At 42.4% G+C, this 27,774-nt stretch overlaps 1 protein-coding gene and 1 long non-coding RNA gene across 3 annotated transcripts; both read left to right on the forward strand.

Moving 5' to 3' along the window:
• Positions 1 to 5,039: 5,039 nt before the first annotated feature.
• LOC118557342 lies at positions 5,040 to 9,828 on the forward strand. 2 transcript variants are annotated; one of them, XR_004927815.1, is made up of 5 exons: positions 5,040 to 5,374; positions 5,676 to 6,029; positions 6,113 to 6,238; positions 9,139 to 9,188; positions 9,306 to 9,828. It is a non-coding gene; the product is annotated as an uncharacterized LOC118557342 (long non-coding RNA). The 2 variants fall into 2 exon arrangements; XR_004927816.1 differs by having other exon boundaries at positions 9,309 to 9,828.
• Positions 9,829 to 11,350: 1,522 nt separating this feature from the next.
• LOC118557338 lies at positions 11,351 to 14,830 on the forward strand. Its single transcript, XM_036127235.1, has 2 exons — positions 11,351 to 11,643; positions 12,300 to 14,830. The coding sequence occupies exon 2, from the start codon at positions 12,455 to 12,457 to the stop codon at positions 13,823 to 13,825; it is 1,371 nt and encodes a 456-aa protein (XP_035983128.1). The 5' UTR covers positions 11,351 to 11,643; positions 12,300 to 12,454; the 3' UTR covers positions 13,826 to 14,830.
• The last annotated feature ends 12,944 nt before the right edge of the window (positions 14,831 to 27,774 follow it).

Consider the following 27,774-nt stretch of genomic DNA (forward strand, 5'->3'; position numbering starts at 1 on the left):
ATTTCTCTGAAAGTAAGAAAAGACGGGCTAGAAAGAAGAAGAAAATGGAACCTGAAGAATGCATATATTCTCAGATTAAAGTCTGATCATCAAATCTGGATGTGAAAACTAATACATAACTTCTCTTGTTTGTAGTCTGGTCCAACCTGCCTTATATCTTAACATGCGACAACTATTCCACTGCAATGTACATTCTTCTGTAATGTCTGTTTTGTTTTTTTATCTTACTATTAGTTCTGTTCAGGTACAGCACATAGTTTTACTATGTGAAGATTCATATAAAAGGTACTAATCTGAGCAATTTTCAGTTCAGAATTATTAGGTGTAGCCCTTAGGAATCTTTTGTCGTATCCACCGAGCGGTAAATACGACAAACTATCTTGCTGGATGCATCTTTCAGTAGCCGGACCCGCAACTGCATGCAACTGATGTGAGACGACACAATGACTTCTAATTTTTTGGGTTCTTTGCGGCGCTGCAACCGTATCTGCACTGCATTCAATGTGAGCCCAGGGTAATCAGTTTCTATTGTCAACGTGAAGTTTATTCCAAATCATAGCACACGTCAAGGAGGGTAGAGACACCATAGTAACACACCACCATTCCATTGGCTGATATGGTTTGTAGGTAACTTTACCAGGTGGGTCTGTGAGAGTGCTGACAGAATTAAAGTGCATTGCTGAAGGAGCAAGTGGAAACCACACAGAGAAGATGAATGTGGTTTGTCTCCGCCGCAGTCCTTCAACCCATGTCATAGCTACATCCAGTTCCTGGTTTCTTGTTGCGGTGAGACAAGACACAAAACGTCAGGTTTTTCAAGTCCAACAACTGTCAACATCGCATCCCAACTGTCAACATCGCATCACTCTGGCTTCGCTGTAATTGCCAAAATTGCACCTTTTCTGTTGCTACAATTGCCTCTGCTACATTCACATTCACTGTGAATGCACCTTAAGACTGTAGGCTGAAAGCCACAAAAAATAGGAGTCATAAATCCTGGTCTTTGTCAGTGTTTTTGATTTGGGGCCATTTGTCTGTGTTTGTCAGTCAGATACAGACTACAGATACATCTGATGAATTTAAACCAGGTCAGTTCTTGGATTTTTTCATATTAATTCTTGCAGATTATGTCATGATTTTAGGTTCTGTCTTAGTTTGGGATTATGGAATAGTTTGAGTTTTGTTGTGGTTTGATTTTGTTCTTTGTTTTATATTATCTGTCAGGGTTCTGCAAGCTTTCAGTTCAGTTCTCTGTCAGTCACTTCCCTGCCTCTGATTAGTTCCAGCTGTTTTCCTGTAATTAGTTTTCACTCCATTTAACCTGTGCACTCCACTATATAGTTCTGCCTCAGTCTTTAGTTCTCCGCCAGATCATTTACGAGCCCACGGTGAGTTTTGTTCCAGCGTTCTTTATTCTGATTGACCTGTTGATGCAAACCCGATTGCTTTTTGATTCTGAGCCAGCCTGTCCCCTGAATCTGTTTTTTCCTGCCCTGTCTGACTGATTGCCTGTTTTGCCGACCCGAATCTGCCTAAGGAATTTCTGAACTTGCGTTATCCCTGTCAGTACTTCTGCCTGATTTTGGACTGCCTTTTGTGTACCGTTTTTTGGACTGCCATTTTTTACCATTGAGCCTGCTTGTCCCAGTCTTGTTTGTCTCAGAGCAATAAAAAATCTGAACCTGAAGCCTCTGCTTGTTAGCCTGAATACTGAGTCCACCCGTTCAGTTCCGTTCAGGACAGATTACTAAAAATTTAAAATCTGGACCAAAATTCCTAATACTGATATCCTAGTTTTGACTGAAACATGGATAAACAAATCCATAACAGATGAAAATATTTGTTTAGCAAGTTATAAAGTTTTTCATTGTGACCGTCCTAGGAAAGGTGGTGATTTTGCTGTCTATGTAAAAGCAATATTTATGTCAATCTTTTATCCTCCGTATCCATTTTGAAACAATTTGAATTTCTAACCCTGAAACTGGAATACTATAAAGGTCAGTATATTATGCTTATAGGCTGTTATCGAACACTTTCTGCTGTCAGTTATGCACTTTCTACTTTGTATAAATATCTAGCTGACCTAAATAATAAATAATTTGTATTGTTGTATTGTAGTTGTATTGGTTGACTACATTTTCAGATAGCTTAAAATCTATTGTAAATCTATTTAAATATCGTCTGGCATGCATAAACACATGGACAGTTATCTTCTCTGAAGCCAAGCTCTCAGTCTAATGGTGACGTGGATAGACAACATAGGGTAATCGACCAATCCTGAGCAGGTGTTGCTCATCCATATAAGCTGACATGGCCCAGCTTTAGACACCCTCTGGCGTCCGGAAATCTACTGCAGCCTGACCCCGTACTGGGAAGAGTAGCCCTTTGTTTGAGACACAGATATCCTACAGATTACCCCTCCCTCCCTTAGAGGAGGCGGGCAGACATTGTATTAAAAGAAAGTCTCGGCAAAACTTAAGACAGACAAACTTCTCGACCGCGCGGGGAAAACATCTTGTATGGTAATGTACTCTGTCTCCATATTTAATTTCTATGAATTAAATATGCATTTAAACTGTTCTACCTCTCGATCTTCTCACTTGCAACCAAATCCGAACTGGGAAAGATGGGTTTTTAATAGACATGTAACAGCAGCCCGGTAAAACCCAATCTTGTCACTACCCAACTCGCATTGGTGTGTATGAGAGTCCAGTACTGAAGCCAAAAGCATCCCTCTGCCTTTTAGATTAAATAAAATATAGTTTCAAGAGTCTTTTTTTATTACAAAAGAAGTCTATAATAGAAACACCACATCTTTCAGTCAAAGAACCTGGGAGGACCGATGCGGTTAATTCTCAGCAAATGGTGACTCCGCTCTAGCTCAGTGGTTGTTTTTATTTTTTATGAGAGGCCACAGAGGGAGATGACATCACAGTGGCAGTTGCTAAGAAAACAAGGCAAGATTTCCTTTTTCAAATCTCTAGAGGCTGTGGTGTCATATCCTATGTGAGCAGAATTTTTATAACTTTTAAGGAAAAGAAATGTTCAGGATAGTTGTTTGCAAATGTGTTGGTAAAAAGTTGTGTGCGGCTACAACAGTGGAGAGTGCGATGGGCCTGGCACCGGTCCCTAAAAAATACTGTGGCCTTGAGAATGTGGGTTTAAAGCTCCCTTATTATATCCATCCATCCATTTTCCAAACCGCTTTATCCCTCATGGGGTCGCGGGGTTGCTGGTGCCTATCTCCAGCGTTCTCCCTTATTATATACAGAAGAAAATGTATATTCATCTGTACATAATATTAAAGCTGCCTTTCTGACAAATGGGCATACAAAGTGGCTTTGGTTTAAAGTTTTAACAATATTCAAAAGCTCCTAGTCTGTTTGGATTTTCGGGTTTCGATGGTCCCCTAGTTTTCTCTAGCCGCCAATCTGATTAATAGACAAAATATATAAGTGAAGTTAAAGAGAACTAAAGAGCGGAACTAAAAGAGACACAGTGTTTCGCGGGTGACGCGTTTTGGTGTACACTTCCTCATAGCTTTTGTGGAATAAACTGTTGAATAAACTGTGGAAATCAACATAAAATTGTTAAAAAGGAACATGGGTCTAAGTGTCTGCGAGATAAATAAAGGGATCCTTATGGAGCTGAAGCATAAAACAGCGTGAGTCGAATAATGACCCACAGTGTGGATCGACATCAACCCCCCCTCCCCACCCCCTTAAAATATATGTGTCGCTATTATCTCTGAGTCGAAAAGTTTTAAAAAATGAAAGATTACAGATCTGTGTAAGGAAGAGTGAGGAAAAAACAGGCATGCGTGTGTTTTTGTGTTACATGTTAAATGTTTGTGAGTGTGTGACTAAATCTCTGTCGGTAGGAAGTAGTTAGATGGAATGCCACGGATTCGAAAATGTCAATTTGTGTCAAGAGAACTGCAGCTCTGAACGCAAATACATTTCAGAGATTGCCTGGCAAAGAGGCACAAAACATATAGCTAAAGTTTGAAAAAAGAGATAGACTTTGTCTAGTAAATGAGAGTGAGCTGTAAGTATCCTCATTAATTTCTGTTGGAAATGTCAGGACTAAAGTCAACACTGGAGTAAACTTTCATGCTAGGAGGGTAAGCTACAGCAGCTAGGGAGCACAAGGAGCAGAACTGAGCATTGAAATATGGGTTACATGCAGACAGACTGCTTTGTTCTGATTCTTTGTCATCCTGAGTATAAATGAAAAGGAATGTTCATGCCCAGTATAAATGGTTACTTCAGTCAGTGTTCAGCCAGACATCAGTGCTTATGTTAATCAGTTAATCTAATGTCTGTTAATGCTTGACTTTTGAAACATTTAATCAGTACAAATTGACCCCAGATTCTACTAATTTCAAAAATAAATGAACTAGTAAAATGACTTCAAAGGGATGTTGTTTTATTAAAATGTGAAAGGTTTTAGTTTTCTGCCACACAATGACAACTATTTTGATTTATTTTGTTAATTATTTCTAAAAGCCTGCCAAATGTTGTGAAAAGCTTCCCAAATGTTTGCAACCCGCCCACAAGCTATTTTTTTTATCCACCTCAACGTTTTCAAAAGAAGCCTAATTGGGTGGAAAACCCCACCCAATCTGGTAACAGTGATATTGCTTTTTTTTTTTTTTTTGGGGGGGGGGGGGGGGGGGGGGGGGGGGGGTTATTGAGATTTTTTTCTCAGCAGTGTAGGAGTGGTCACAGAGCCACTGTTCAGCCTGAAGCACATAAAATGTTTTTTGAAAAGTTTGCCCCCCTGAAAAAATGGAATGCCCCCCTTTGTTTCTGCAGCCCGGTCTGCCTTTATGAAACTATCTTAAAGCTCCTCCCAGTCTGAGTAAAATACCATTGTCGCCTATAGGACTGCAAGACAAAAGATGAAGTGGTTTGTCCTATCATTTACTCTGCTTATTCAACATTGGGCATGTGAGTACTTTAAAATAAGGTGCACGTTTTTGTCATTACATAAAGAGGTATTGTTTTATGTGTGTCTTCTTTGTGTTCAGATTCACAGGTCCCGGTGCTGCAAGTTCAGCTTGGTAAACCTGCAACTTTTCTATGTGCTTTACCAAAGTTTAGGTTTACCCAAAGAGAAATCTACTGGTACAAACAGAGTCCTGGGGATAATTTGAGTCTGATAGTTAAACTGATCATAAAACACCAAAAATCAACAATCTCCAAAGTTGGAACACAGTTGTCTGAACTAAGATGGAAGACTAATAATAACAAAGAAATGTCCATTCTGACAATTTTAACGATAAAACAAGAGGATTTTGGAATGTATCACTGTGCAATTAAGGCTTCAAATGGAAATCCTGAATGGAGTGCAACAATTTTGATAATAAAAGGTAAATAATACAATGTACTTTTATATAGTTTACAATTTCCTGTGTCATTGAGGAAGAGTAACATTTTTAATAATCTGAAAATATACTAGGTTTTTTAATATACAACTAAAATCACATTGAGTAGTCATTTCATCATTCACCTTCATGTGTGAGGAGCAGTTACATTTAGAAAATGAAATGACAAAGAAAATATTTTCCATTACATGCTAGGGATCACTACAGGTCCCCTTAGGATATGTTTCAAAACACTTTAAAACTGTAGATCCAAGTCTTACTTTGTGTACAAATTTTTATTTTGCAGGACATAATGCAGGGACTTTAAACCATAATGTTGTTCAATGGCCAACTGCACCAGATCCAGTCAATGCACAAGACTCAATGATAATGCAATGTTCAGCTCTTTCTGATGTTGAGAACAAGATGTGTCCAGAAGATATCAGCATGCTCTGGTTCACTACAAAATCAGAGAATTGTCATCCAGAAATCAACCATACTGATGGGAATAGATGTAATCAATTTACGAGGTCAGATTCTCCACTGAATTGTTTTCATCACTTTTTTAACAATGTCATCTCCTCTGATGGTGCAAATGTTTACTGCACTGTTCCATTATGTGGAGCGATACTGTTTGGAAATGCAACGAAACTAGAAGCTGGTAAGACTTTTTTTCTTGAGTTATATACACCAGGAGTCAATGAAAGCTTTATAAATCAATTTGATCTCCCTTCTTTTTTGCAGAGAAAGCATTTACCATTGAAATCCCTGTCCTGTTTATTGGAGTGACTTCACTAATCATTTCTGTGATTGTAAATATTGCATTCCTCTGTTACCTAGCTCCCAGGGCAGTAGATAGACTATTTAAAAGTAAGTTTTGTTTGTTTGATTGAAAAATTTAAATAATGAGGTTTATTTCTATTGTCTTCCGACCATCCAACATGGGGTTGCTCATTCCAGCTGCTTGTATTTCGATCATTGTTCTTTTGATGATGTTCCATATCTTGTGCCCAAACGTGAAGGCTAAAAAACATAGATGTCATGGTAAGTTTAGAACTCAGTTCCTTACCACAACAAACTCATGCAGTGCCTGCATTACTGTAGACAAAGCCCCAATCCATCTGTCCATAACCCACTCCATCCTACCATCCCTCATGAACAACACACCAAGATGTTTAAACTTCTCATGAGGTAGAAACTGACCTCTGACACAGAGGGGGAAGTCTACCCTTTTCTGTTTTCTGTCTCTAAAATTTTTATTTCTAGAGAAGGCTTATTAAGAGGAAAATATGTTTGTTTTTTTTTACTTTAAAAGGCAATGCTATGGCCTAAGTTAAAGGAAAATCAGACATTTGTTCCATTTTTTGTGTTTCTATATCACTTGCACTATGGACACCTATGACCACAGGACCAGAATTATTGATTACTAGACCAAAATTATAAATTCCTTTTACAGATATACAAATGTAAATCCATGTATGAAATGTAATACATAACGCATAGGTTTAATGTACAATTGGCCCACCATTTGAAACTGTAACTCTACTAGGATATGGTTTAGGGGTGTGATTATGCCACTGATGTTATATAAAAAGACCTAACCCAGAGCTTTCTGACAAAGTTATCCCAAATGTGTTCTATCAGACTCTGTACATCAAAGTCTTCCGAGTTCTTCCAAACCACACTATATTATACGGGACCTAGTTATGGACCTTGCCTTATGAATGGTGCATGTTTTAAAACAGAACAGAGCCATTTGATCCCGACAAGTGATACCTAGATTAGTCTCTCCTTCATGAATTACAAGTAATGATTTTTAGATTGACAGAAATGCGTAGTTGATATTCTTGAGAGAAGAGCTGCAATTAGACAATAAAAGTACAGTGATTGTAACATATGATGGACTTTAACATATTTAACGTTAGATGGATTGTAATATATGGTTGCAACATATGATGAACATTTGATGGACAACCTCTCAGCAGGGGTCTATCGCCCTCTGCTGAAAAACAATAACAGTGGGGTAATTTGAACACACACACACACACACACACATACACACACGTATATATATATATATATATATATATATATATATATATATATATATATAACTGGCTTTATATGCTTGTGTGTGTGTGTGTGTTGGACCGCAGTTTTCCATCAGGGTGCGATTGCCCTCACAGCTCTTGGAAAGAAGCTGTTTCTAAGTGTATTTGTTTTGGATTTGATACTTCTGATGCATTTGCCTGATGCGAGTGGGGTGCGTTTCCGGTGTGGGTGGGACCAGTGGAAATGTGTCTGCCCATTCTTTGGACTTGTTCCATATAAATTAAGTCTAAATCCTGCAGGCAGCATCCAACAATCCCCTGCGCTGTTCTCACCACCTGTTCTCACCACTACCAAGTCATTCCTCTCCTATACTCTGCAGTTTCCATACCATACAGTTATGCTGAGACATAAAACACTTTCGATGGTAGCTCTGTAGAAGATTTTTTTTTTCAGTTAAATGCATAGTCCAGTCCATTTCAGTTTCCTGAGGAAGAAGAGCCATCGCTGGGCCCTCTTCACCAGGTGGGAAGTGTTCACCTTCCAGGAGAGGTCTGAGGAGATATGGATGCCCAGGAACCTAATGCTGTCCACCTGCTCCACCACCTCCCTCTGTATGCAGAGTAGAGTGTGTTCAGTCTTCCTGGACCTTCAGTAATCTATTATAACCTTGGTCTTGCTTGTGTTCAGGATCAATTTGTTCCTGGAGCACCACTGTCAGACTGCAGACCTCATCTCTGCAGTGGGTCTCATCATTGTTGGAGATGAGACCCACCACAGTGATGTCGTCCACAAACTTCACTACAGTGTTTGTGGGGTGGACAGCAGAACAGTTGACACTAGATGAAGAGGGGGAAGAGAGCAGGGCTGAGGACACATCCTGTGGCATACCTGTGTTGATGATCAGTGGGGCACAGGTGTGTTTCCCTTTCTTCACCACCTTGGGCGTGTTGGTGAGGAAGTCACTGATCCAGCAGCAGAGCAAAGTGGGTTGTGGAGCTTCAGAGCCAGCATGTCTTGGAGCAAGGTGTTGAAGGCTGAGCTGAAGTCCATGAATAGCATCCTAACAAAGGTTTAGGAGCTGCAGCTGCTTTGTATGCTCTTGGGATATTACAGTAAACTTGGTCAAATATATAATTGTCTGTGGTCAGGAACTTAATGAATGTATACATCTGGGGAGCACTGATTTAAGGTCAATGTAAATATAGTCACCAAGTCCTTTTAATGAGCAAACACACACTGCTTCCAACACTTTGCTAGAGCTTGCTGATGCAAAACCTCCTTGCAGCTGGTTCATAAAGTGGAATTTTTTCATATACGCCACTGTGCACTGTTCTTCTTCTAATCTTTAGGCCACATGAAATTTACCACATGGTGAAAATTTTACAACTGGACTTTTTTTATAGGTGGGATTAATTCATAGTTCCGCACTGGAAATTATTTAGCCCCTCAAAGCGATCCACTCTCAAATATTTGCAGAAGCGGTCTGAATGTCTAGGTGGTGGATTTTGTACACCTGTAGGCTTTTAATTGCCTGGAAAATCTGATTGAAATGATTTTAGAAGTGATCCAAATAGAAATATGGTGATTCATCAGAGTAAAACTATATGCATTACTCTTTAGGAATTAATCATTCTTCTTTTACCATTAGATTGTTTTATCAGTTGTCAACAACAAGTAGAGTAAATAAGTGTAATGTTTCAATTTGCATTAATTTACAGGAGGCTCTTTTAAAGCAAGAGATAATACCATCAAGCAAACTGCAGAAAGAGTAAGTTTTGACACTGAAAAACTGCAAATTATTTTTTATTACAAACTGGATGTTAAACACTTAAATTTAAGGACTTTATTAAACAAAAAAGTTTTAACAAGCTGTTTATGTGCTCAGCAGGTCGAAGAAGATGATGCCAACTATGCAGCATTACATTTCTCTGAAAGAAAAGAAAGAAAGAGAGGAAAGAAAATTGTGGAAATGAACATGGAAGAAAGTGTGTATTCTCAGATAAAACTCTGATAATGAATACATATCCACGAGAATCTCTGGGCTTGTTTGTGAATTTTCCTTTCAGACTCAAGAAAAGCATGCTTCCTCGAAATTCTAGGGTCATTCCCACAGTTTTTCTTTTACCCTCATCATTGTTCAGCAAATATGGTTGTGTATAGTCTTGTACACCAGATTAGATTCAAATAATGGAAATTGCGGTCTGGCATACAAGAAAAATCCCGCTTGAAAGCATTTGTCTATTGTTTGACGTTCTTGAAGCTGTTGTTTTTGTTATAGAGGGGGCTGTCCCAGGGTCATCCTGTTCCATATCTCTGGGTTGAAAAATAGTGATCTTGCATGCTGCATCTGCGTTATCGCAGACAGCTGAGTCTAGTTAAATTTTTATCGACCGTATTTAAGACGGAAACTCCACCCACATGGTTAGGAGGTGGCATAGTTAGGAGGCAATCGTTACACAGTTGTGGCAATATGGTAAACATAAGGAAGCCAATGTCTCAAAATGGCCACTAGCATCTGGTCATCTTTGAGTAGGTCAAAGGATACAGGTCATAAATACCCTGTCACCTTGTCTACCTGCTCCCCCATTACATACCAATGGTGAAAAGGACAATAGCGCAGGAAGGCCAGGGAAAGTTTCGTCAGATGAGGCCACTGAGAGACTATGTTTGTTTTGGGATTGTTTCAGAACCACAGACTAGAGTATGTTCCAAAGCTCTCATGGTGATGACATCAACAGCCTGACTGAGTGTATCACTGACTACATGACCTTCTGTGTGGAGAGCATTGTGCCTACATGACGGCTACGGTGCTTTCCATACAACCCCCCCTGGGTCACCCCTGAGCTGAAAATCCTCCTGAACAAGAATAGAAACTCAGGGGACAGAGAGGAGCAGTGTAGAGTTCAGCGGGAGCTCTAAATGGAGGATCAGGGCGGCACAGAAAAACTATGGGAGGAAGATGGAGAAGCAGCTGGCACAGAACCATGTCACAGATGTGTGGAGAGGTCTCAAGAACATCTCTGGCTTTGGGCAGAGGACCAGCAGGGCTGCAGACAGTGACACCAAGTTTGCGGATGAGTTAAACAGGCATCTGGTTTGACTCCGCTCACACTGGCCCCCTCCCTGCCCTCAACTCTCCACACGTCTCAAACCCCCAGCCCACCAGAGACCTACCCTCCCTCTGCCGGCACTCTCAACAACCCCCGACCCATCCACACCTTCAGTCCCGCTTTCCTCCCCCCTCACAGTCACTTCAATGCAGGTGAGAGGCCAGCTGATGAGGCTGAAACAGAGGAAAGCCTCAGGACTGGACGGCATCCATGCGGGGAGTGGTGGCCTAGTGGTTAGAGCACAGAGCTTCGGTCCCACAGGTTCTGAGTTCAACTCCCACAAGCTGCCATTCTGGGTCCCTGAGCAAGACTCTTAACCCCCAATTGCTCCCCAGACACTGCACAGTGGCAGCCCTCTGCTCCCCAAGGGGATGGGTTAAGATGCAGAAGTGAATTTCTCCATTATGATATCAATAAAATTCAATTATTATTATTATCATCCCCCAAGGCTGCTTAGGACCTGTTCAGATGAGTTCTGTGAGGTTCTCAGCTACATCTACAACCTGAGCCTCAGCCTGGGGGTGGTCCCCACCCTGTGGAAGACCTCCTGTGTGGTACCGGTTCCCAAAATGGCGCACGCTAAAGGAACCAGCCCACTTAGACCAACCACCCTGGCCTCCCATCTGATGAAGACCATGAAGCACCTCATCCTCGCACACCTACGTACCATGGTGAGCCCCACACTGGACTCACTGCAGTTTGCCTACCGGCCCAACATCGTAGTAGAGGATGCCATCATCTACCTGCTGCAGCGGGCGATCACCCACCAGGGGCCTGTTTCAGAAAGGAGGTTAAGTGAAAACTCTGAGTATGTGTGGCACTATGAAAGTGAGTCATGAAAGTGAGTCATAAAACTAGCCCCCCACATTTTGTTTTTGGTGATGATCACTCAGTCTAGCGTTAGAATTTATTAGATTTAACAATGTTTATTAAATTTAACAATGTTTATTAGAGTTAACAATGCTTGGGTTTCGCCATCGGAGGGCGCTCAGTACCACACGTAACAGCGGGTGACGCTCTGGCAGGCTGTAGGAGTACGCCATTGCCGAGAGGACAGCTTGTTGCAGCAGATGTCGGGAGCGCTACTGTAACCGCTGTATTTTCTGTTTGCAGGTAAGCTGAGTATTAGAATGTGTAGCTCATAACGCCAGTAGCCTTCGATGGGTCCGGAATAACACATTAAAGGCGCTCCAGTATAGCTGCATTACCGAGCTAGATATAAAGCAGGAGTTAGCAACAGGCTAAAGTAGCGAGGCTAACGGCTCACGCTTGGCTCGCGCTTATGTGGGCTCGGTGGCTAAAGTAGCGAGGCTAACGGCTCACGCTTGGCTCGTGCTTATGTGGGCTCGGTGGCTAAAGTAGCGAGGCTAACGGCTCACGCTTGGCTCGTGCTTATGTGGGCTCGGTGGCTAAAGTAGCGAGGCTAACGGCTCACGCTCGGCCCGCGCTTATGTGGGCTCGGTGGGTAAAGGAGCGAGGCTAACGGCTCACGCTCGGCCCGCGCTTATGTGGGCTCAGTGGGTCTGTTTAATAGGCTGTAAAAATGTGTTTTAAACCTATGTATTGTTCGAGTTCAGTTGAGTTAATGAAGGTATGTTGGATATAGATGTACAGTGATGTCAGTAGAGAGCATGTGTATTTGTTGTAGTACCACACGTAACAGCGGGTGACGCTCTGGCAGGCTGTAGGAGTACGCCATTGCCGAGAGGACAGCTTGTTGCAGCAGATGTCGGGAGCGCTACTGTAACCGCTGTATTTTCTGTTTGCAGTTTTAAACTGAATAAATATGCTGCACGAGGAGTGACTCGGCCCATCATTTCCTACGGTGTAACATATTTTGGCGAGCCTAGCCAGGAGGTGGCGCTAGTGAGTCAACACCATCACCAACCACCTTCCTTCCCAAGAGACGAACCAGAGAAAAAAAATGGAGGCAGCACAGCTTCTGCGCGATCGAGTGAGTGCAGCCTTGTGGCAGTTGGAAAGAGAGCATCTCGTGGAGGTCTGCAGGCGACTGAAGTGTTCCGGCCTGGACAGCGGAGAGCCTCAAGGTAAAACTAAAAGGACACTCATCAGATTGGCAGAAGACATGTTTGATGAGATAGAGAAAAATGAAGAAGATGATCAAGTGGAACAGTTTTATAAAGAAACAGCCACCTATATCCAGAGACTGAATAAAGTAATGTGTCAGTCAGAAGAGGAATCCTCATTTAAAAAGTCTGTGCCACAGATAGACCTTGAGGACACTATTCCATGCACCACTTCAGTCCAGGCAACAGATTATCCATTCAAAACCCGACCAGAGCCAAAACAAACTCTGCAGGAGGTAACATTGAGGAGGGAGTTTAAAATCTCTGGGCAGATTGGAGAGAGTGGGCAGAAGGATAAGCTGTCCTACCTCAGTTTAGTACGCCAGATCGAAAATGGGATTGAAAAAGGACACTCAGAGGTTGAAATAGTTGAAGCAGTAATTAGGGCCATCAGTCCAGGAACGCCCCTAAGAGACATGTTGGAGATAAAACGTGGGTTGACCCTTAGCAAACTGCTCACCATACTAAAGGGACACTACAGGGTCGATAGCCCCACTGAACTTTACCATCAGCTCATCAATATCTCCCAAGAACCCAAAGAAACTGCCCTAAATTTTGTATTTCGTGCTATCGAGCTCAAAGAAAAACTTCTATGGAAAGCAGCAAATGAGGAGACAGATGAACTGTACAGCAGGACCACAATTCAGCGTAAGTTTCTCCGCTCCATTGAAACTGGGCTACTCAGTGACTCCATTAAGTATCAGTTGCTGCCTCTTCTGAGTAATATGAGCACAACAGATGAAGAACTGATTGAGAAAGTTAACGAAGCTTCAAAGCTGGAAAATGAAAGATTGGAGAAACGAAGAAGGTCCACTGCAGTCAAGATTCCCAAGGTACAAGAGCTCCAGACAGCGTGCCAGACAGCCATGACACCTGTTCAAAGCCACCCGAAACCCAAGGAATCCCCCATTACAGTGGCGGTGAAAACAGTTAAAAATAAAGAGACTAAAACAGACCCACAGCAGATCATAGAAGAACTTCGCAAAGAAATGAAAGAGATGTTGGTGGCCGTTATGGAAACCAGTCCCCACACCGTGGCACCAAAACAAAGACAAAAAGGCTGCAAGAAGTGCAGAGAAGAGGGAAAAGGAGACAACTGTATGCACTGTTTCAAATGTGGGCGGGAGGGCCACTACTCTCGTGGATGCCGAGCACCGAGACCGTTGTTGGGAAACGAGGAAGGGCTACTGAGGTGGGACCAGCAGTAGTCCAGGATCCACGGTCCCATAATGAGCAGCCAAGCCCACCACCATCCTCCAATGAAATGCCAGTTGCTGCCTTATCAGCTGTAACGGAAGTTCGTTATCTAACCCCCCAACACAAGTCAAGGTTAGTAAGCCTGGTGGGAAACCGCTGTACTGTTAACTGTTTTATGGACAACCATCCAGTCAAAGTATTGTGGGATTCAGGGGCACAGTCCAGCATTGTAAATGAAAACTGGCGGCAGAACCACCTCCCCCACACAGTTGTCAGACCGGTGTCAGAACTGTTAGATAATGAGACACTCACAGTGTTTGCTGCAAATGACACAACCATCCCCTACACTGGCTGGATAGAAGTCAGCTTCAGACTAGACAGTGATTGTTTCCCAACCAGTGAGTTGCAAGTGCCAATATTGGTAGCCAGTGACCCAGCCGTGGCCAGTGATCCCATCATCGGTTACAATGTTATTGAGGTGGTTGTCAACAGAAGAGAAGTAAAGACCAAAGGTGGGAGAAAACAACTTGCACACTATGTAAGTAAAGCGTTTGAAATAACTGTACAAACTGCACATAATGTTGTCAGACTAGTGCAGAACAGCAAAAAGGACTCAGAGGCAGGTGTGGTAAGGACTGGAGTAAAGAGAGTGCCTTTGAGAGCAAACCAAGTTACCACAGTCTATGCACGGGCACATGTTAGTCCACACGCTCTGGGTCAAGACATGCTCTTTTTAGCTGACATGGTTGACTCACCACCAGAGGGCGTCTTGTTCCATGACATACTGGTGCAAATCCCAGACAGGAAAGTGCCATATGTGCCCATCCCAGTGACTAACACCACAGACCACACCATTTATCTAACGAGCCGCAAAGTGATCGGACGTCTTGAACCAATAAAGACTGTATATGCAGCAGACATCCAGACAAAAGTAAACGAGGGGACACAAGAGGAAAAAAAGAGTTCACAGTTAAAGTCACACATCCCGAATAACACACAGCCAGACAACATTCAACCGAGACCAAAGTCATGGGATCCACCAGTGGATCTTCAGCACTTGACAGAAAGTCAACAAACAGCTGTGAAGATGATGTTGCGGGAAGAATGTGAGGCATTTGCATACGACCGGGATGATGTGGGCTGCATCCCTTCCCTGAAAATGCATATAACCCTTCATGACACAAGTCCTGTAAAGAAAACCTACATGTCAGTCCCAAAACCTCTCCACAATGAAGTGAAAGAGTATCTGCAGGATCTCCTTAACAAAGGCTGGATCACACCATCAAGGTCTCCCTACTCATCACCTGTGGTGTGTGTCCGTAAGAAGGATGGCACTCTTCGGCTTTGTTGTGACTTCAGAGAGCTCAACCGCAAGTCAGTTCCGGACCGTCATCCAATACCAAGAATCCAGGACATGCTGGATGCACTGGGTGGGAGCTCTTGGTTTTCAGTGTTAGACCAAGGCAAGGCGTACCACCAGGGTTTTTTGGATGATGAGAGCCGCCCCTTAACCGCCTTCATCACACCCTGGGGGCTCTACCAATGGGTGCGCATTCCCTTTGGCCTGAGCTCCGCACCCGCTGAGTTCCAGAGGAGCATGGAACATTGCATGGCAGGTCTCAGAGACACGATTTGCCTTCCGTACCTGGACGACAACCTTGTGCACAGCAGCAATTTTGAAGAACACCTAGAGCACATCCGCCTTGTCCTCCAGCGTTACAGGGAGCATGGTGTCAAGCTGACTCCAAAGAAATGTGACCTGTTCAAGGGAAGTGTCAAGTTTTTGGGCAAGTTAGTTACAGGCCAGGGTTACACAATGGACCCAGCAGAGCTGGCCCCGGTGGTGGCCTTAAAGGAAAAAACACCCGCAACTGTCGGAGAGGTACGTCAAATGCTTGGTTTTCTCTCTTATTATAGGCCTTTCATCGCCAACTTCTCCCGCATAGCCCATCCACTCTATAGCCTGCTTAGTCCTCCATCCTCTGAGAACTCTGTTTCAGTCCCAGATGTCAAGACTAGGAAGGGGGTGAAGAAAAGTAGAGGCCACTTACCTTCACGGTCACCCATTCAATGGACTAGCGCCCACCAAGAGACATTGAGCCAGCTCATAGATGCACTCACCAGACCTCCTGTCCTTGGGTACCCCGACTTTACAGAGCCCTTTGTGTTACATTGTGATGCATCTCAAGTTGGGTTAGGTGCAGTCTTATACCAGCGACAGCAAGGCAAGATGAGAGTTATAGCGTATGGTTCCCGCACCTTGAGTCCAGCAGAGAAAAAGTACCACCTGCACTCTGGCAAATTAGAGTTTTTGGCAATGAAGTGGGCCATATGTGAACGTTTCCGAGATTATCTGTACCATGCACCATCATTTGTGGTGTACACAGATAATAACCCGCTAACATATGTGCTCACTACGGCAAAGCTCAATGCCACGGGTCACAGATGGGTCGCGGAGCTGGCTAGCTATAACTTCACCATCCGCTACCGTCCGGGCAAAACCAACACAGACGCTGATGGCCTGTCGCGAATGCCGTTAGACATTGACAGCTACATGAAGAGCTGTACAGCTGAAGTGGGACAGGAGGCCATAAGCGCATCTATGGAGTCTGTGGTGGTGGAGCAGAGTCACCCGTGTCAAGGCATTGGTGTTATCCATGTTGGTGCTCTGAAGCTGATCAAAGATTCTAACACCAATCAGCCTCTTACACCGGACGAGATCCGCACAGCCCAGGAAGCAGATGAGGTCCTGTCAAGAGTGCTCTGGTACAAGTCACAGGGTAGGAGACCAAGTAGGATCGAGGTGAAGTCGGAGGCTCCTGCAGTAACTACATTACTCAGACAGTGGTTGAAGCTTCACGTCGACCAACATGGTATCCTGCACCGCAAAACAGCCCACCGAGAGCAGCTATTGGTCCCTAAAGCTTATCGTCCCCTGGTTTTCAAAGAGCTCCATAAAGACATGGGCCACTTAGGAGTGGAAAGAACACTTGACCTGATCAGAGACAGGTTTTACTGGCCGCAGATGGCAAAAGACATTGAACACTTTGTTACGGAAGAATGCGAGTGTCTCAAGAAGAAGAAGCCGAGTAAGCAGACCTGTGCTCCTCTGACCTCGATCCAGTCAACTTACCCGTTCCAACTGGTATCCGTAGACTTCCTCCACCTGGAAAAGTGCAAGCATGGATATGAATATATACTAGTTGTCATGGATCACTTCACGAGGTTCGCCCAAGCTTACCCGACGAAGAACAAAACAGCTAAAACTGTCGCTGACAAGCTCTTCAATGACTTTGCACTCAAGTTTGGCTTCCCAACCAGACTTCACCATGACATGGGTAAAGAATTTGACAACAAGCTTATGGCACGGTTGAAAGAACTCTCAGGTATCCAGGGTTCTCATACGACACCCTACCATCCACAGGGTAATGGACAGGTGGAGAGATTCAACCGTACCCTGTTGTCCATGTTACGGACCCTGGAGGACAAGGAGAAGGAGGATTGGAAAGAGTCATTGGCTAAAGTTGTCCATGCGTACAACTGTACGAAGAGCGAGGCAACAGGCTATGCCCCATATTACCTCATCTTCGGACGTTCCCCTCGCCTGCCTATCGATCTGCTCTTCAATCTGAGAAAGGATGAAATTCATGTGGACTATGATGACTATGTTAGCTGCTGGAAGAAGAGAATGCAGGAGGCTTACACAGTAGCGGCCGAGACGGCTACCAAGGAAGCTGCTCGAGGGAAAGCATACTATAATAGGAGAGTGAAAGGGAGAGATCTTCAGCCGGGTGACAGAGTTCTCCTCCGAAATCTCACTCCGAGAGGCGGACCTGCGAAGATCCAATCTTATTGGGAGAACCAGATCTACAAAGTAATGGAGAGAAAGGCAGATGATAGCCCGGTGTATCGAATCTGCCCTGAAACTGGTCGCGGGAGAGACAAGGTGGTGCACAGGAACCTCTTACTGCCCTGTAACTTCCTACCACTTGAAAAGCCATCAACGCAGACTGTTCAGCCCCGAAAAGATGCTTCGGCTGTTACAAAGAAAAAGCTGAGACGCCCAAGTGTAGAGCAACGTCTAGGAAACAGTGACACATCAGATGATGACTACAGCGGCACGTACCAGTGGTACTTCAGGGATGTTCCAGGGAGACGGAGGCAGACTCCACTCAATCCTTTGGCGGAGCCGTTCCAGCCTGAAACGAGTCTTCACGTTCAAGAAGAGGATGTGCAACTACAGAGCGAAGAGGATGTGCCACTACAGAGCGAAGAGGATGTGCCACTACAGAGCGAAGAGGATGTGCCACTACAGAGCGAAGAGGATGTGCCACTACAGAGCGAAGAGGATGTGCCACTACAGAGCGAAGAGGCATGCCCTGACATTGACCTTGGAAGGTCAGAGAGCGGTGAGGCAGTGATTGACATTTCAGCTGCCAACAAAGGTGAGACTGACTCTGTGAGACAGCGATCCCCTAGACAAAGTCAAAAACCGCTTGTACTGAGTTATGACACTTTAGGTCAGCCGACTTTGGTTCAGAGGGACTACAAGGTGACTAAGACTCAGGTTATTGAGAGTAATGCCTTCTGGAGACCATGGGCGGTGGGACTGTGTCAAGTGTATAGTTGAATGTACTGTGCAACCAGAAAGGTCAGGTGACCTTTAATTTTGTGGGGGAGAGTGTGGCACTATGAAAGTGAGTCATGAAAGTGAGTCATAAAACTAGCCCCCCACATTTTGTTTTTGGTGATGATCACTCAGTCTAGCGTTAGAATTTATTAGATTTAACAATGTTTATTAAATTTAACAATGTTTATTAGAGTTAACAATGCTTGGGTTTCGCCATCGGAGGGCGCTCAGTACCACACGTAACAGCGGGTGACGCTCTGGCAGGCTGTAGGAGTACGCCATTGCCGAGAGGACAGCTTGTTGCAGCAGATGTCGGGAGCGCTACTGTAACCGCTGTATTTTCTGTTTGCAGGTAAGCTGAGTATTAGAATGTGTAGCTCATAACGCCAGTAGCCTTCGATGGGTCCGGAATAACACATTAAAGGCGCTCCAGTATAGCTGCATTACCGAGCTAGATATAAAGCAGGAGTTAGCAACAGGCTAAAGTAGCGAGGCTAACGGCTCACGCTTGGCTCGCGCTTATGTGGGCTCGGTGGCTAAAGTAGCGAGGCTAACGGCTCACGCTTGGCTCGTGCTTATGTGGGCTCGGTGGCTAAAGTAGCGAGGCTAACGGCTCACGCTTGGCTCGTGCTTATGTGGGCTCGGTGGCTAAAGTAGCGAGGCTAACGGCTCACGCTCGGCCCGCGCTTATGTGGGCTCGGTGGGTAAAGGAGCGAGGCTAACGGCTCACGCTCGGCCCGCGCTTATGTGGGCTCAGTGGGTCTGTTTAATAGGCTGTAAAAATGTGTTTTAAACCTATGTATTGTTCGAGTTCAGTTGAGTTAATGAAGGTATGTTGGATATAGATGTACAGTGATGTCAGTAGAGAGCATGTGTATTTGTTGTAGTACCACACGTAACAGCGGGTGACGCTCTGGCAGGCTGTAGGAGTACGCCATTGCCGAGAGGACAGCTTGTTGCAGCAGATGTCGGGAGCGCTACTGTAACCGCTGTATTTTCTGTTTGCAGTTTTAAACTGAATAAATATGCTGCACGAGGAGTGACTCGGCCCATCATTTCCTACGGTGTAACATATGTTAACCCTGAAATGAGGGAAACTCTGGGTTTTCTGTTTCAGAAAGGGAGGTAAGTTAAACCTGAGAAAGCAGAGTAAGTCAAGCCCGTTTCTGAAAGAGAGGTAACTTATACTCAGAGTCAGTTACCATGGCAATTTACTCTGTGAACCTAACCTGGTCGGGAGCAGGTTTTCTTCAGAAAACCCAGAGTTTATTTTGGTCTCCTCCCATTTTTAAAGGGGAAGTGGTGTTTAAACACCTCATTGATTTTTTGGGGACATATTAATTGCGCACATTTCAGTCACGCAGAGCGCATCAAAGGGAATGAAATGACATGACCTTTTATGGATGATCCTGTTGACGAAGAGGTTGTATTACTTCGTAGGGAGTTACATTTACGTCGGGAAAGGATTTTGAGGCCCAGAGTGGATTTTTTGTCATATCCCTATCCTATCACAGCAATTTATATGGTGTTGTTCATCTGCTAAAAAAAAAGAAAACAAAAAAAAGATTTTAAAATAGTTTCAATACTTCCTAGAATTCACCTGTGACCATACACTCACCTCTCACTTTAGTTTCAGAATGTTGATTTCCAGATCTGCCTTTTGGATCTGGCGGTCCAAGTATACAAGTTCTTTGCTGTTTTTTTCTATCTTTTTAATAAGAAGAAGTCTATATAACTCCTTAACTGGCAACTGAAAATACATTAGATTAGAGTTACATCATGAATGTAGTCTAAAATTCAGAATGAAACTGTGACATTTACTGTAAATCACTGAACTGTGTCCATCTGTGCACCAGAAGTTGATGGACCTTCCTCCTGCCGTTCTTCCATAACTCTGGGGGGTAGAGATAAGAATGACCATTTATAGATATAAACTTGGATTCTATAGGCTACTCCACATATAAATGTGAATGTGTAGATTGTTTGATGTGTAGACATATAATATTAAAATTACCTCTGTAGGCCTGTCTGTGGCAGCAGAAACGGTTTCTTCATCCCCATCATCCTGTGAAGATGAGCATTTCATAGAGTACACTTTATAATACTATTAATCATAATTGATGGTGTATGGAGTAGGCTACTGACAACTGTATGGGGTACTGTTGGGACAGGAGGCTCCAAGAGGCAGATATTACCATCCGAATCTGTTGGGACCAACAAAAAACCCAACCCAAAGTAATATAAATGGAAATATCACATTCAGTCTATATAAAAAAATAACACTGTAAGTAGACCTCTTACATTTTATGAAGGCACTTAAATCTTCTGGAGTGACTGGCTCTGATGAAGTCCCTCCAGGAATTCCCTCAGCCATTGGCCTTCCAGCATTTAGGCTCAGGGCCTTCTCTTCTGCTTTTGTCAGGGGTGGTGGTGCAGGTCCTCCCCCTGTTTTACGAGCCTCTGCCTTCTGTCTGTTGGCTGAGTAGAAGTCAAATGAGAATGAACATTTAGACATATGTCAAAAATGCTACACTGAATGCCATTTAGTCATTTAATATGTCAAATGTTTGTAAAGCCAGGTAGCTACTCCTATGATGTGCTTAAGGCTTACCTGCTTGAAGTATGTTTTTATATTTAATTTTCAGCTGCTGCCATGTTCTTTTGATGCCTGCAGGATTGCACCTATCCATGAAAATTAAATTAGGTTTAATAAAATACTGTTCTTCCAGTTTCACCTCTGATATTATAACAGTTGGGTAAGTTACTCTAAAATAGTTCTTAATTACTAACTACAAATTTTATCTTCAACAAGTCTAATTAGATTAATGTAATAATTACTGTCTCGAGAAAGTATTGGTCTACTTACTAATTTGTTTTATTTACTTATTAATTACTTTCTAAATCCCAAATCAACCTCAACCACTTGAACAATACAAGGAGAGACAAGAAACTGCACTTCTAATGCTTTCAAATTAAAACAATATTCAATTGCATGAATTAATCATAAATTGACCAAAGTGTATTATAGAGGAAGAAAGTTAAATTAAAAATATACCTTTTAAAAGTTGATATTAAATCCACTATTGTTTTATAGTCTTTAATTTAATTACAGTATTTAGATGACTTAGTAACTTAATTCATTACACCCAACACTGTATAAAAGTAATTAAAATGTAAACTTACGCACTGACTCGAGCAGCTATTTTCACCCAAGCTAACTCTCTCTCCTTCGCCGCTGCAGCCGTGTTGCTTTTTTTTTTAAAATACTTGCTCAAATTCTGCATATGCTTGCATAAGGACATCCAGTTCTGCTGGTGAGAAATATGCACACCTTTTTTTGTCTGACGCTGTTGCCATGGTGACTTGTAATATCTGCGCTCCATTGATAATGGCTTTTTATAGTTGTGGTGCATGCACTTAACTCAGAGTCAGCCAACTCAGAGTTGATTGAACTAACTAATTTCAGCTGTTCTGAAACCCAAAACTCAAAGTTTCCCATCTCAGGCTAAGTTAACTCAGAGTTCAAGTTTTAACTCAGAGTTGGTTGAACCTCCTTATTGAAACAGGCCCCTGGAGACCACCGGGAGCGCTGTTAGAGTCATGTTCTTTGACTTCTCCAGTGCTTTCATCCAACCAGACGGCCCAAACCCAACCGAACTGACAACATTATCAATAGGAGCTTCTTTAATAGGTTACTGCAAATACTCTAGCAAAATGTAACTACAGTTTGTTTTAAACGTAATTCTTGTTCTCTGTTTGCTCCACCATCATGTGATAGTGCTACGAGTGTACAGCATTAATAGGGAATATTATTGTCCATATAATAATGTTTCGTGTAGTTTAAGGTTAATTCTCCAAGCTAATGTAAACAATAGCCACAGGATGCACCCCCACACATTATGCGCATTCACAATGAAAATGTTTTTTTTAAATGTTATATCCTCAAATTATGCTTTGTAAAGGGCGACATAGTGGCGCAGTTGGGAGCAGTGTTGCCAGGCAGCAAGAAGGGTTTAAGTCCTACCCTTGCCCTGGGTCTTTCTGCATGGAGTTTGCATGTTCTCCATGTGCATGTATGGGTTCTCTCTGGGTACTCTGGCTTCCTCCCACAATCCAAAAACATTTAAGGTTAACTGGCCTCTCCTAGGGTGTGAGTGTGTGCGAGAATGGTTATTTGTCTCTGTGTTGCCCTGCAATAGAATGGCAACCTTTCCAGGGTGTACCCTGCCTCTCGCCCATTGACAGCTGGAGATAGGCACCAGCACCTCTTGTGACCCCACAAGGGATAGAAGTGTTGGGAAATGGATGAATGGATGTTTTGTCTAACTCAGATTTGCATTGTGAATGGGTTGGACATACCAAAGGTTGTCCTAAATTAATCTTAGGCTTATTTGATCTCTTCTTTAAGACGAACTTTGGTTCTCTTATTTGGATCTGCAGTGAACCAACAGTCACTGAATCATTCCGATGATGGTTTTCAACTATTTTATTTTGTCCCCTTTTTATTTTTTGTGTACATATTTCCAGTTTCTTTTATCATAATTTTGTAAAGAGGATTTGTTGATTGAAATACAGAGTTAATTCAGATAAACAACATTCTATAGTGGTGTTCTCTAGATGTTATTTATTTCTGTAAATAAAGTCTTGTACTTGAAGAGAAGTTGTCACTCATTTATTCCATATATGTGCAGAGTTTGCTGTTAAAGGAGAGTGCTGACCTAGTGGTTAGAGCAGCGCGCTTTCACTCAGAGAATGATGCAAGTACCCGGTTCGATCCCCAGTGCCTGCACCCTGGGTCCCTGAGCAAGACCCTTAACCCCACATTGCTCCCTGGGCGCCGCATATGGCAGCCCACTGCTCCCCAAGGGGATGGGTTAAAAGCAGAGAACAAATTTCTTTGTAATGTGTTTCAATGACAATAAAGATGATATTACTATTATATTACTATTACTAAAGGAATGCCAGTGCTCAAATGACCCTTTTAACCATTGTCCTAATATAGTCACCGGACAATACCTAACAGACCGAGAGTTATTTAATAAACATTAAAAAAACTTAAAACATGTGTAATGGTACAAGTCTTTGATGATGGAAGGTCTCATTGCCATTCTAATCTGTAGCTACATACAAAGATTCTTTATCAAATTTAAGTCAGGGCTCACTCTACTCCACACTCCACAGTGTTAAAATTACTTCTAGACAAAAAAGATATGTTGATAAAAAAACAACTTTAAACCTTATTATGCTTGACAGTGGTTACAGTAATTAGGTTAATTACCATTAACCTAATAATGATAATTAAAATGTATGCCCTACACATTTAGCCCTACAACCAAATTAAATTATCTTATTTGTATAATTCTGTTCAGTCATTTGTTAACTGTTATAATCAGTTAGTCCAATTGATTTAATTTATTTCTGGTTTTTAAGGCAGGGCCTCGCCCTCCTTATGATGTTGATAAGGACAAGAGAAATACATCAACCGAGGAGCCACCAACCGAACAAAACTGGCATTTTGACTTGTTTCGGTGTTTGTGTGGAAGCTGCATCTTGACGATGACTGTAGATGAATCATGTTGCTGTCGTGAAATAGACCTGATTCTGGAATAAACTGATAACTATTCACAACAGGTTTACATTATGATGATGGAGGAAGTGCAAGCAATTTGCCTGAATGATGCTGTGTTACGGCTTGCCTTAATAAGTATGTGTCAATTATATAATAATGAAATGACACCAAATCCAGCACCAAACAGACTTATGTGGCTGACAGCGTATAGACAGTTCGCTCTATGGCTGTACGACAGGCTTGGTAAAAAAATTGACGGGACATACCGTCTTTCTTTGCCATTAGGCAAAAATATCCTAGTGATGATGGAGTTTATCTTGGCTTAAATTAGCTGACAATGATGGCTAGTTGTTTTCTGTATGTTGAACTAATAAAAAAGACATGTAAAATGTATATAATGTGTAAGTTTTTAATCTTAGCATGGTGAAAAATTTTCGAATCATACCCATAAGTGACATAAACAGAAATATATAATACAAGGTTTAAAAATAGAACAGGGATGCCTCCAGTAAAGCACATTCAAATGAAAATTACTCTTAATTAAAAGAACATATTGTTTATTGAACAGTATGTCATAATTTTATATTTAAAGTACTTCAGAAGTTTGAATTCTGAATATGACCAGCCTTTACCTTTAGATATTTATTCTCCACTCATTAGTTGGGCCAGATGAATCGATAATACAACATATAAATAAGGACTATAAAAAAAGTTTGGCCACATATGTTGGCTACATATGACATGTTTTTTCTCTGGCCAGAAGTTCGATGGCAAATCCTCCCACTTAAAGTTAGCAATTCAACGGCGAACTCGTGGTGGATCATGACTCGGAAAGGTGAAATAACTATTGTTTTTTTCACTTATACCCGATGTATTACAACATCCAACTGCCATGTTGGATCCTTTTCTGGCTCAAGACCAAGGTCTCAGATTTAGAGGCACTGATCCTCATCCTGGCCGCTTCACATTCGGCTGCAAACCGCTCCAGTGAGAGCTGTTGATCACGCCCTGATGAAGCCAACAGGATCATGTCATCTGTCAATAGCAGAGACGCAATACTAAGGTCACCGAAACGGATCCTCTCAACACCTTGGCTGCGCCTAGAAATTCTATCCATAGTTGTCACCGAGAACTAATAAATCCGGCCAGATTCCTAGAAAGAAGAGCTGCACCATCCAAAGTGTGATGGATGCCATCTTTCCGGATTAGACCAGGTTTTCCCCAGAAAGTTTGTCAGTTATCAATTTAGCCCACGTCGTTTTCAGGACACCACCTAGAAAACCAGCATTTGAATGATGACATGCGACTAAACACATAATCAGTAGTCAGATCAGGCAGAGAACTATAGAAAATTATGGAGGCCGACATTGTTTTAGCAAATGTACACACTGAGCCAACTCTAACTTTAGTGACCTCCAATCGGAGTAACCGGGTGTTAATACTGCCAATGTGAATAACAGTCTTGCTGTATTTATGCTTATCCTTAGCCAGCAGTTTTAGGTGGAATTTGATGTTGCCCATTCTGACCCATGGCAGGCATTTGGTAATTGGCAACTCCATAGTCAGAAACGTGACACCACAGACCATAGTCGGAGTTAGCTTCCCAGTGGGTGTGTTGTTGAGTGTGGAAAATCTTTTAGAAACGCAGATGGGTTAGTGGTGACCATGGGGCGGGAATCTAGAGCTATCCTTCCTGGGTATTGTCACCCAGCTGGATTGGTTAACCGGCTGCTGGGGTACTGCTTGGGGACTTCTTTTTTACAAAGCATGCGACATTTTGACTAAATTTGCCCACTGCATATATTTAAAGCTCTCTACATATATCATTGTGGTGACATCTACTATGCACGGGCCTCTTCAGGAGACCTTTACCTATTTTGCTTGATTCCAGCTGCCCCTTTTCACATGTCAATGTGCCCTTGGGCACATTAAGGCAATGTTGCCTACAAATCTCCCGTTTTGGTGTATGTTAGTGAATTGGATGATTGTTTCTCTATTATAAAAAAACTTTAGGTAGTCAGCATTATGCTATGAAAATGCAGTGCATTCACTAATTTAGGATCTGAAATGTGAATAACAGTGAGAAACGTTAAACCATACAATAGTGTCCAAAAACTAAAGGGTTGCAACTAGAGTGTTGTGACTGATTATTACTGTGAAGTGGAAAGCAATTTGGTGACCCTCCTCTCACTCAGCCACACTTTTATGCCACCTTCTGGTGAGCCTCAATGAGCAACAGCCGAAGATGGTTGAGCTTGGCAGGTCTGCCTGACCCCTCATTCCCACATACTCCTTCCTCCGTGTACTCCATCACAAATAAAAGCCATTCTAGGCAATAAAGGTATTTCCAACCTGCCCCATGGTGCTGCAGCATAACAGAGAACCCTCTGCTGTTGTCCGTCATGAATACGGATTGCCAAGTTAACATGTATCATGCTGAGAAAGTCCCCCCCCCCAAAAAAAATGGATTCTGCAATATAATTAAATGTTGCTGCAACAATTTAGTTATTTTCAGATGTGCAATAAAATCATAATATATTATTTTCATAATATATGTGATTTTGTTTCAATTTAGTCATACAGAGCATAGATCACATTAAACCTGAAAAGATATCTGGAATGATTTGCCTGTCTTTAATAGATTAGGGTTGGGTATACTCTTCATATTGATTGTACAGCCAGTGATGATTTAGGACACTTGTGGAACCCTATATGCCTGTAACGTTAAAAAAGACAACATGATACCAACGCTGGTATTGATATTGAACAATATTTGTTTAACAAGATCGGTACTTTTTATTCTCTCCCGCACCAACGATGCATTGGGCTAAAAAAGAATATAGAATATAGAAGAATATAGGCAATAGAAATCAGCAAAAGGAACAACGATACACAACACGTTTCTGTGTCTGTGTGTTTCTAAACTCAGTGAAGCAATGCAAACCAATGATAAAATGGACACTTCTCAGTGTTAACATCTCTAAGCGTAAAATCAGTGTGTGAAAATATAAGAATGAAGAGACATGCTTTTCTAAGAAATGGAAAAACCGTGGGGCAGGAAGTATGTGCGACATCTGCAACTTACAATCACAAAATCTTTTTTTGTGATAACCAATCAGAACACTCTTACATCATGACCACATTTTAGTAATGAGCAAACTCCTCCCACCATTATTAAAACACCAGCAAAGCTTCTGCCAAAGTGTCAAGATGACTTAGACTTAGACAACTTTATATGTCATTTTGTATGCACATAGTTCGTACAGAACGAAATTTTGTTTGCAAACAGCTTGATACAGCATACAGCAAGATGATCGTATTATTGGTGACTCTGCTTGTTCTACATCTGGGATGTAAGTTATTTTCTGTTATATTTGTTCTTATGTAAATACATGTTTTATTTATTTATTTATTTTTTTCTGTAGACACTCATGTACCAGTAAAGCCAGTTCCGCTTGGAGAATCTGTGACCTTCAAATGTGCTCTGCCAAATTATGAGTTCAAGCGAAGAGACATCCACTGGTACAAGCAGAGACCAGGAGACACTTTGAGACTGATTTTGACAGTGGCGGTAAAACAAAAACAACTCGAACCTTCTGAATTTGAGCCAGAATTTTCTGACTCGAGATGGGAGGTAAATAATGATGATCCACAATTTAGCCGTCTGACACTTTTGAAGACAACCTACGATGATGATGGAGTCTATCACTGTGCACTCATTGGTTGGAAGGGTAATATTGAATGGAGTGGGACATATTTGA

This window comes from Fundulus heteroclitus, chromosome 23 (genome assembly GCF_011125445.2).
Source record: "Fundulus heteroclitus isolate FHET01 chromosome 23, MU-UCD_Fhet_4.1, whole genome shotgun sequence".
Taxonomy (NCBI): domain Eukaryota; kingdom Metazoa; phylum Chordata; class Actinopteri; order Cyprinodontiformes; family Fundulidae; genus Fundulus; species Fundulus heteroclitus.

Bases quoted from the DNA above. Each gene is read 5' to 3' on its own strand.
- LOC118557338 (XM_036127235.1), top strand. From the start codon at position 12,455: ATGGAGGCAGCACAGCTTCTGCGCGATCGAGTGAGTGCAGCCTTGTGG.